This window comes from Lampetra fluviatilis, chromosome 2 (genome assembly GCF_964198595.1).
Source record: "Lampetra fluviatilis chromosome 2, kcLamFluv1.1, whole genome shotgun sequence".
NCBI classification, from domain to species: Eukaryota; Metazoa; Chordata; class Hyperoartia; order Petromyzontiformes; family Petromyzontidae; genus Lampetra; species Lampetra fluviatilis.
The window spans coordinates 12,490,541-12,501,737 of record NC_136276.1 but is presented as its reverse complement, the minus strand read 5'-3'; the positions used below and the strand labels follow the sequence as shown (position 1 = coordinate 12,501,737).

Genomic DNA, 11,197 nt, shown 5'->3' with positions numbered 1-11,197 from the left:
CCCTAGGCTGGTTATTTCACGTGTAAGAAAGCAAACTGTTATGGCACTTAACATATCATTGGCATCTCTTAAAAAAAAGAGCATAATTAATGATAACAGAGTAAAGGAATGCCAAAATTACTTTTCAACTTTATTCTTTGACTTTTTTTGTTTGAATTTGACAATTTTAAATATCCAGTGCAATTTTCATGCCACTTTCCAGTATATCAAATACCTAAGAGCATAACAATTGCTGCTTAATACAACATATTTACAATCCATCTGTGTTAATGGTGGTTCTGACTCGCATCAAGGTGGTACCTTACTGGCACTTGATTTATTATGCAAAAGTAAATGCCATTGCTTGTTATTTTTTTCTGCTGGAAAAGAAGATTCACTAAGTTGGCAATTGACTGTTATTTGTGATAGTTGCCAACGAATGCCACCAAGATGAGAATTTGAACCAAACGCGGGTGTAATTTTTTTTCCGTTTGCATTTTCCAATGTTACGCTTTACAAGTAAAAAAAAAGAACACGATCGTAATTTTATCGTATTGTTGAATTTCATTGCCTTTAATTCATGAAAATGGCAGGTTCCTTAAAACAAATTAGAGGGCACACACGAAAGCCGCAGAAGTGTTCCATAGCAGTCCTTATGGTCTTGGTTCCTTCCTTTCTCTGGTGCTCTTCTTCCTTTTCCTTCCTTCCCTCTCCTTCCTTTCCCTCTCCTCCTCCTCCAATACCTCAGTGTTGAACATCTTGTGGACATGGCAAGAGTAAGAGCGGTTGTGGTTCTGCGTGATTTGCACAATGGTGTCCGCATGTAGGCAGAGTGACTGGTCGTATGTCTGTGAAAGGCAGGCCAGATTAAGAATGTTAGTCAATGGTGAGACTTTAAACGTCTGTTAATTGTTCTTATTACATGTTGCAAATACAGTACAACACTGTCTAGCTCCACAATACTATAATACTGAAGAGAAACAAATATTTCAAACTGTATATATTACGCATAAAAGCCTCAAACGAGTTCGAAAGTTCAGAGGGCCAAGTTAAGATGTGTGGCCTCTTGTTATTCCTTCCGTAAGTAAACCAGTGTTCGAAGGGGAAAACGTTAAGTGGATGGCGCTCGAAAACGTGCAGATGGGTCAACAATATTTTTTGTTGTAGGACAAAGGCAGGTGTTTTGTTGATTGGCTGGCCCCCCATTCACTAGTCAGGATGTGTTGGTAGGTAGCACAGAAGGCCGACGGTGTCAACACGTGGCCTCACCACATCCCAGGGCTCGCTCAGTGGCACACTTTTGATGAGCCGCCCGTTGTAGTTATCGTGGAACTTGACGGTTACCATGCTTCCAGCGTCGCCGGGTCTCACGCATGTCACCACCAGCAGATCCACCTCCTCCCTGTGGTCTACCACGTGGACTGTCTGAAACGTTTGCAACGAGAGTTTCTCATTGGTACTTGTGCAAAAAACGACCATCGAACCGATTCATTTATTATAATCTACAAATCATGTGAATCAAAAATTATTTGTAGTTTTGGATTTTTACTTGTACAAAAAATATTTAAACAGCTTTCCAACGGCAACATTTTTCAGTGAAAAATGCACGAAAATTTTACTTTTTAGATTATGATGCAAAGCATAACCTCGGTACTTCATGTGTCGCTAACATATTTTTGACAAGAGTTAGGAAAATCAACTCCACCGTGGCATTTGACTTTACCAAGATTTTTTTAAATATATATACTACACTGCACTATCAGCATTGCTTTGCCTTCAGAAGAAGTGTATGATGTGTTGATGCAAAGCCAGTGTGACCTCTCTTTCTGGATCGTCATCAAACCGCAGGAAGCGTTTCTTCACAACTCGACCTGACGACGTGACGAAAACTTCAGGTTCGTTCTGGGAGCGCAGGCACAGAACGGTGCCATTGTTAATCAAACATTCAAGGACGAGAGGTCACTCGGCAGAGGAGGACTGCAGCATGAGGTGGCAGGGCCTATTATTACATTTTATCTTTGCACCACATATTTATGAAATTTAGGCTTGTAAGGGCATTTTTCCAGGCAGTAGTCTATTGGATATTTTCACATATAATAAAATACAGCGCAGACTGCTGTAAATATAAAATGCCTGTTACGCAACGCATTACCATACCTGCTAGCGATAGGGAAATACTTTTGATTGCATTAAAATTCACTAAAATACAGCAAAAAATTGAGGAATGTCTCGTAACTTCTGCACACAAGAACATTACTTGTTTGAATGCATTATTACATTTGGCCGAGTGAGACTATTGGAAGGTTGCGAGGTTGAATCCTGATTGCAAGTTGACTTAAACAACATCCTTGTGAGATGCATAAAATTTGGATCACTTTGTGGAAATTCAATCGTGCCCATCCTTTGGATTTACTAGTTTTTGCCATAAGCACGTGGAATACCCACCACTCGCTCAAGGAGATGAGCACAGCCAAATGCTGGTTTGAGCAGGGAAACACTTTGACTCGTTTGTGAATTGGTGCCACGTGCATCCAATGGTACCTGATCGTCTTCTTTGGTGTCAATGGTGAACTGTTTCTCGATCCGGTGACACAGTCCCTGCGGCAGCTCATTCGTCTTGATGCACAGCACACTGTACACAAGCCCACCCATTCTCATTTCATTTATTTAAAAACGATCTCTTATAAATGTGCTCTGTAATAATTTTTTCAAAAAATGCCAGCTTTGATTTGGAAATCCAATGCGTCGCGGCACGCGTGTTTTATATCGTCAAGTGTGTGGTGCGGTGGTTACTCGATCTGCCGGGGTCCTACGTGCAGGATTCGCCCAGAGTCGTCTGGATGAAAAAGTATCCAGTCTGATTCCAGGGCAACACTCTGCATGTCCAGCACACTGTTCAGTGACTGTAGCACGCAATCATGGGCACACACAGACCCACAATGCCCTGTGAAATCGATGGTGCAAGTGCTGTCAGCAAGCATTGATGCCAGTACAACAAAGATGAATGTGGAGACGGCACCATGACCATGCATCTCTTTCTCCCTCGCAATGGTCTTGCTTGGCCCACCACCAAGTATGGATTTGTGTATAGAGTACATCAATTGTCACCTTCACTGCAGTGGGCCGACTCCATTGGCCCATACGTACATTTATGGACCAGCAAATGCGCACAGCAAAAAAACACTCCTGCACTCATGTTAATTAAGTACACCGTTGTGTTTGGTAATAGCCTTCTGCCAAGCCAATATTATTGCGTGAGAGCAATTGGCAAGACATGAGATTTTAAACATGTTTTTACAAAACATTAATATTTAACTTAAAAATAACGCAATGTGATACTTGCAAAGTATATTGTTAATGAAACACTTGGAAATTAACGGCTGTGCAATTGTATTCGACCGTTGCAAATGTGCATTGCGACAAAGACGCAAGTAATTTGCTTCCTATCCAAATTACGATGAAATATTTCCCAATGGCAGTGATGCTTAGGATTGGTCAATAGATTTACAGTTGCTTTAAAATAAATAATATTCATACACAATGCATGATAAATACAGCCCTGTGCATGCAAGGCAATGGTGATAAATGGTGCAATGTGTGGACATACTGGGCTCTCGTTTGCCAGCGAAAATACTCGGAATTTCCCTTTCTGTTTGCGTTGGTTGAGTGAGATGATGTAGTGCCACGGGAAGCCTCCTATGTGTAGCTGGTTCTCCAGGCACTTTACAGTAAACAGCACGGTCGGACAAGCTGCATTCACAGGGTGGGCATCAGCAAGGCAGACTCACGCAAATGTCCATCAATAACCCACACACATGCGTTAATTTTAAAACGGGTATGAGAAGCACCAGCTTTATGGCCTTAGGCGTTCTGGTTGTAAAAAAAATCACATGCAAGCACAAAATATATTGCATTTGTTAAATGTTATTATCATTCTTCACAAAAAGAAAAATATTGCTGCAATTAAGGTACGCAATTCATTCTCATCCAGTTAAACATGGTTAGTAATAATTGAACAATTAGATTTTATCCTTTTAATTTAAACGTTTCAATAAGGGGCCGTCCATAAATGACGTCACGCGATTTTGGACGATTTTTTACACCCCCCCCTCGTCACACGACGTCACAAAAAGTCAGACCCCCCCCCCTCAAATATGATGTCACAAAGCTCTACCCCCCCCCCCCCAAAATATAACATGCTTCAAATCGCTTTAAACTATTGTCATTGTAGTGCGTATTTAATGTGGCGCTGAACTCTAATGTTGTAGGAGAAAACATTTATTAAAAAGTCTATTTAATTAAGTAGAACGTGTTGTCTATATTTATTTAAAGTTGCGCATTTTGATGTGACGTCACATTTCTCAACCACCCCCCCTCGTCACACATCGTCACAAATGTCTGACCCCCCCCCTAGGTGCGTGACGTCATTTATGGACGGCCCCTAATGTGTGATAATCATGTATCTTTGTTTTATAAAGCATGGCAATCTCTTTTTCTGTTAAGACAACAGAAAGATACATTTTTGTAATTGTTTTCATTAAGTTATTACTGTATTTGTTTTAAAAGCAGTATGCCAATATTCTGCTTGTAACTTTTATATGGATACCTTTAATGTCAATGTTGCATGGAATGCCGAAGGGCTTGGCTCCAACCACACCACAAGTCTTGTTCCACTCACACGCCTGGCCCAGAGACAGATCTTTCAAACGGTACTGATGCAGGGGAGGGAAAGGGAGGTATCTTAACAGTTGGTATTAATGCACAGTTCATTCACTCACACCAAGTAAAAATGCGGCAAAGAAATACAGGCACACAGTTACTTTGTTATGAATGAATATTACACAAAAATCATAATTCAAAAGTTCATATAATATTTGCAAGTAAAAATTGTAAATTCAAACAAAGTTTAAAACATTTCACCACAAACTATTTTTACCAACAACCCTGCATCAGTTTGTTAAAACCGTAGTGGTGAATTAGATAGAGTAGATAAGTACCTTTTTGACAATCTCTTCCAAGTTAAAAAGCTTGACGTGACCGTCACTGTGCATCGTTATCAGGAATCCCTGGGAGACTGTGGCATCCGAGATGTTGTTCTCAAAGATCTGCACAGAATAACATCTGGAATGTTATATTGTGGTACCACGATTTCGGTGAAGGCTTTGTCATGAGTATCAAATGTAGTAATAAATAATGATCTAACTTAGAACATTAATAAACATATTCTTGGTTCTTTCGGTAAAGTCACGTAGAAGGGAAATAATAAAATAAAATTAATAAAAAATATATATTTTTTCTTATTTCCCTTCTATGTGACTTTACCGAAAGAACCAAGAATATGAATCCCTGCAGTCATGAAAGTTTTGAATAAAAATGTATAAACATGCTATACCACCTACCTTACGCTCGACAGCCAACATGCCCACCAGGCTGAGAGGGAACGCGGTGAAAAAAGCCATGTGCAGCAAAGGGGGTTGAATGGGGCTGTTCTGTTTCAGGCATAATATATTTCAAACAAGTGATTCGTACACTTAGCAAGCAGACTCGTAACGTTAAGCATTTAAAAAATATATTAATGCTCTTTATCAAAATGGATTCACATAATTCATTATCAGCATACCTTTTCCAGAGGTTTCAGTTGCAAAGTAACTCTAGATAGCCTCAACACGGCACGTGAACAACTTAACATTTGCTCAACACGAACGACGAGCATTGCATTTGTATTAATCCCAAGCAAGACCCAGAAGCCAGTTTCACGCTTTGTTTTTACCGTCTGCCCCAGTTTAGGCAGGAGCTTGTTCTGGATGGATTTAACAGCAAACACCTCTTGATTAGAGCTCCACGATAAATGTCTGATGAATAAAACATAATCATGAGTTATTAAAATGTTAACTACAGCATGAAAGCATTTTACACTTAAAAGTAGTGCACTGTATGTTAAAAAGAGTGCCTTTGTTCTGCAGTATGAGATTTCTAAAGGGCAAGGTTTTTAATAAAAATAAATAAAATTGCAGTTTCAAAGCAACTAGTTTTGATCGTACAAAGACTCGGCTCTGATTATCATGCTGCTCATCTGCATGTCTGGTTGCAGACCTGAACTTGATGACAGGAGAAAGGTAGACTTTCTCCAGCAACTGGCTGGTGTTGGCATCCAGCCTGAGAAGCCAGCCATCTGCCCTGAGAGCCATGAGAGATGGAAAGTAATCAGAAGCCTTGGGCAGAACATTGCACTGGAGAAAAAAATGGGCACACGTATGCAAGATTACCTGCATGTACGTCATAAACCAACACAAATGCACATGCCAGTGTTATACACTTTACATATACCATAGTACAGCACATCTGTTAAATTAATTAGTTTTATAAAAATTATAACTAAATGAGAATTATGGTTGCAAACAAAAGATGTATACTTAAATGTCGATACGTGGAAATAGCGTGTGTATTTTTTTTATTAAACATTTTTCAGACTACTTTGTAGCACAAAATAAATCAATGTTGCAATAAATCAATGTTGCATAGCAACATTGTAAGCACAATGGTTACCGCCTTACCTTAAGTGAACATATTTCTCCTAATACTTGTGTGTTTTGTTTACTAAATAGTGTTTGAAGGCAACACATGCTGCATTGCTGTTTGCAGGTCTGCTACCCACCACAGGGCTCTCGCAGAGCAGGGCATCTTCCATCTTCTCTGCAGCTGGGCACTTGGGCAATTGGTACAGCAGCTTAGGCACAACTCCGTTGCTAAAGATCAATAAACATGTCTCATTTACAAAATATATGTTGAACATCTTTCGCACCGTATGTAGCCAACCATGCAAATAGCCAATAAGTATTTGCAAACCCCTTACATTAAATGTCATGGATTTTTGCATTGCAACAGAATGATGGTAATGGCTTGGGGATGTCTTAGTACAGCAGTGGATAATGGCTGATGATGTATTGCACATTTAAAAGGACAGAACTATAGCTTGTTGATGTACTCATTCCAAACGTAAGAAGCTGTTCCATTGATTGAAGGAAATAAGTATCAGAACCCTTAAGAAAGCACGAACAACCTGGTATAACAGTGCTTGTAATTTTCAGTGTATATCCTCCCTTCTTCATACGCAATTGGAGTTGTGGAGTGGATTGTGCCCATCTTTTTAAAGACCGTGGATTCCTGCCAAAAAAGAAAAACAGCAAATACAGCGTATCGCCAGGCCAGAATTAAACCTTTATATAGAAAACTAGCTTTGTTTGCCCGTCCAAGGACGGGTGTATATTGCAATAAATCTGAAATATTCAATAGAGAAATTGTTCAGCTCATGATTATTTATGAGGGGGGTTGCACCATGTGGAGTGACGTCATGCGCGGGGGACACATTCTTGGCTCATTACCGTATATTAGTAAAATAATACTTTGCATACTGCCGTGTAAGATATCACACTCGGGTAGGTCGATATAGCATTACTTTCCTGTATTTGTAAAATTGCTGAAGTAATTACTGGGTTTCTAAGTACATTTATTATTTATGTAGTCGCTCATATCTCAGAGAGAGAGAGAAACGCGCCGTACTGTGGAGTTCAGTTTGAACTTTGGTCGGTTAAATATTAAACGGTGCAAATACCCGTTTCATGAGGACTTTATTACATAGCAACACGTTGATTGTAAGCACATTGGTTAACCACCTTAACCTTTAGTCAACATCTATCGTGCCATTTCCTAATACTGTACTCTGTGCTTTGTTTACTCAACTGCGTTTGCAACAGACTGCAACACGCACACTGCAAAATTGTTGCTGGACCACTTGGGACTTGCATTCGAGTAAAACTATGTTTCAAATGTGTTTTTGTTTAAATATGTACGGTGAAATAATTCACAATACAGGTTCTGCAAATTCTCAGTGGGTTTTTACAATCGTGAACCATGAACCACTTTCGTTTTCTCACTGGACTATTATAATGTGGAAATATTTTTCAAGTGTCACCTCCAATTAAAAACCCCGTGTTACATGACCACCCAAGGAGGCCAGACCCAGGGTAGATGATAAAGGTGCAGCCCTGCAATTACTGGCTCACGCCACTGCTGGCCTCTACTCGAAGCTATATACAGCTCTATAGAGTGTATGTTGGTCTTGCAAGAGGTGATACCCACAATTTACCCCACTACACGCGACCTACCGGTCGAATAACTGTGGAGGAATCCCATGTTGCCTGCTTGGTGGACACAGGACAACCAATACATGTGGCTGTTGTCTCGACTGTCACGCAGGGAGATCGAATCGAACTGGCGTCGTCTAGATTGCAAGTCCAGCGTGCGTATAATGACACCACATCAGCAGGGTAAAGGCATTACTATTGCAACACTGTCGCGTATCTCAATTCAAATAACGCATCGAGGGGTCGTAACCCAGAGGGCCCAAAACTTGACAATCCATAGGGTCCCAGGGACCATCACAATTGAGACCTGACTGGCATCAACTCGTCCAAGGAAACCCACAGATACTCGGCAGGGGGCGCCCGTGCAAGCAACTCAACCACTCGGGGCTCTTCATGACGACGAGACAATATACAGTACTCGAGCCAACGAAAGCTTTGTTCTTTGTTCTCAAGCAAACGCTGTGAGCCCGACGCTGTCAGCTGTAGCCCAACACAGCCCTCATCAGACCTGCACTGCCCAATACGGGCAGGGGGTCATCGTGGTGGTGGTGGTGGAGGGAAGAAAGGGGGCGCACACACACACACACCGACCTCGCACGGCATCGAGCATAACGAGGGCAAACCACCTGGCAGAGCAGCTCCCTCAACAGCTTCATGTTGAGGGCACGGGGCTCCACGGGGCCCAGGCCACGACCTCTGACCCCGAGCAGCGCGGCTGCGTTGCGGGGCCCCCGGCTCGGACAGCGGCGGTGGTGGCGGTGGCAGCCGCGGCTCCTCCACGTTCGCGTGGCGGGGCCTCGGCGGTCCTCTCCGCTGGACATTTGTGGATGATAGCGATGGTTGCAGAACCTCGGGGGTGGCTGGGGGTAGGTTCCCTTCGTGCTGTTGAGGCCCCCCGGACGTGCGGGAGACGTGATGTCTCGGAGAGAGCTGTGTTTTGAGTTTGGATGCGGGGAACGCAGATGTCTCAGACGTGGGACCGTGGCCAGATGGGGGCGCTGAGAGGCCGTGTTTTGAAAGATTTGGATGAATTACTCTTAGGTTTTTTGGTAAGTCACATTGGGAAAAAGTTAAATAAATAATATTAATAATTATAAAAAATATTTTATTTCTATTATTAATGTTATTTTTTACCGAAAAATCCTAAGAGTATGAATCTTTGCAGTCACGAAAGCTTCAAATCTAGAATTTGGATGAATTGTCATCGTAATATGGGGCTCTTCTTGCCAGGACAGTATTCGAAATAAAAACAAGAGGTTTTATACCCTATCTGAGATGTTAAAAAACCAAACAGAATCCTTTTTCAAGGAACCTGTCTGCATTAACCACAATAACTTTGTGGTGAACATGCAAACCAAAAAACTGATTGGTGTGGACCAATAAGTTGCAAAGACAATGCATATGATCAGAGCATGTTTTTTGTTTGCATGTTCAACACAAGCACATGTGGTCGATTGCTATGGCAATATATCTGTTGCTATGTTAGATTATTTAAAAAAATCGAACACATTTATTGAACTTATGTAATATTTCCGCAATAATCGACAACTTTGAATAACTTAAATAATATCCTTAATTATCGACAGCACGTGAAATAATGTTCAAGCATAAAAAATATATATATATAACTTTGTTGCACATAGAAAAATAACTAATGGATTATCTTTGATAATCGAGGACATGTTCAATTACCAAACTTATTTTTATATGCTGCATTTTAATGTGTTAGATTATTGTTAGGAAGCCACTGGAGGCTGTGCACTTTTAAATAATCAGGCTTGAAAATGAATTCCTTGAGAACTGCTTTTTGTGTTTACTCTGTTGTCCTTCCCGCACATCTCCGATTAACTATCACGCTTGGCTACGTACGGTGGGGAAATAAGTTCAACACACGGTACGAACAAACATTTAGAAATATGCTGGAGAAGAAAGAAAGAAAAACAATCAGACATAGCAAACAAATATCATGCCCATAGGTTGCAATTTTTGCGCCCAACTATTTCCCAGCAACGTGCCACCTGTCCAACACGGGACCCGGCAGAGAGCATTGACTCCCCCGAGCAGCTCCGCTGACACGAGAGATATTCTGCAGGATGAGAGGGCAAGGTCACCAATTCATCCATTATTTGAGTCTCGCGTTATCGGCCGGCGCTCGATGTGGCGTTAATAATTCAAAAAGAGCAGCGGCACGTCGGTTTTTTTTGTTTTAATCACGGCTCAAAATAACTCGGCGAGCATTAATAACAACCAAGCGATAGGGAGCTGTTGACGTTAAGGATCCCACGGACCTGCCATTTCTCAGAAATTCAGGCACAGTCGACTTGCGCTCTCCACAATTGGCAGCTCCGTGACACTCACAAGTTGTGGCTCGGCTGAGACTGCTAAAGCCTCTTGTCATCGACCAGTCAAAGCCTCAAATAGCCAAATAAAAAACCCGCACCGCACAACGGGAACTTGTGTCGCCAACGTCACCAACGTGACACAAGTTACTGACAAAAGGGGCCTTTGATAGCACATTTCTGCGTCAGAAAGAACGTAACACAAAATTTTTACAGAATGCTGGGGAGTTTGAAGAAAGCGTGTTTTTCACAGTCATCGTGTGTCAATTAAATTGGAGGATTGACAAGCCAATGTCGCGTCATTTGTCTCTGGCGTTTGCCTTTTCTCACCCGTTCTCTCCATTCTTTCACAATATCCATCCACATCCCCTGCCTCGGCATAGATCATCACTGTATACAGGTAATGTTTGAGATTTATCAACATTTTAATTTGGTGCTGGAGGATTTGTTCTTGTGGCATTGTTTACTGTTTGTACCGGCCGCCGATCCAGGTGTCTCCTCGCCTGGTTTTCTAAACGGTACTGTAACTTGATAACAATCCTTAGAGCAATGGTGAAAACAACATACTAATGATTTTCTGCTTGCAGCGCCTTTGCTGAAAGACACGACTAAAACATGTCACTGAAGCAACCCTTGTAACCTCGTGGCGATCAACGTTCAGGTTTCCTGGTGGAAATTGTGCCCCCCCCCCATTCATAATCACCGTTTTTTGGGTTTAGATCGCGTTATTTATAA

At 41.6% G+C, this 11,197-nt stretch overlaps 1 protein-coding gene across 1 annotated transcript; it reads right to left on the bottom strand.

Annotated features, from left to right (window-relative positions):
* Window positions 1–283: 283 nt before the first annotated feature.
* DCAF17 (DDB1 and CUL4 associated factor 17) lies at window positions 284–9,103 on the bottom strand. Its single transcript, XM_078869907.1, has 14 exons — window positions 8,750–9,103; window positions 7,040–7,143; window positions 6,635–6,725; window positions 6,073–6,209; window positions 5,750–5,831; window positions 5,379–5,468; window positions 4,977–5,084; window positions 4,586–4,691; window positions 3,587–3,729; window positions 2,773–2,882; window positions 2,521–2,611; window positions 1,798–1,881; window positions 1,249–1,404; window positions 284–827 (listed from the first exon to the last, which is right to left on the bottom strand). Exons 1-14 carry the CDS (start codon window positions 8,942–8,944, stop codon window positions 633–635), a joined length of 1,692 nt encoding a protein of 563 aa, XP_078726033.1. The 5' UTR covers window positions 8,945–9,103; the 3' UTR covers window positions 284–632.
* Window positions 9,104–11,197: the final 2,094 nt, after the last annotated feature.

Bases quoted from the DNA above. Each gene is read 5' to 3' on its own strand.
- DCAF17 (XM_078869907.1), bottom strand. From the start codon at position 8,944: ATGTCCAGCGGAGAGGACCGCCGAGGCCCCGCCACGCGAACGTGGAGG. The intron at 6,210-6,634 runs GTGGGTAGCAGA...TTTTTTCTCCAG, and splicing joins TGCTCTGCGAGAGCCCTGTG to TGCAATGTTCTGCCCAAGGC. The intron at 1,882-2,520 runs GTACCATTGGAT...CTGCGCTCCCAG, and splicing joins ACACCAAAGAAGACGATCAG to AACGAACCTGAAGTTTTCGT.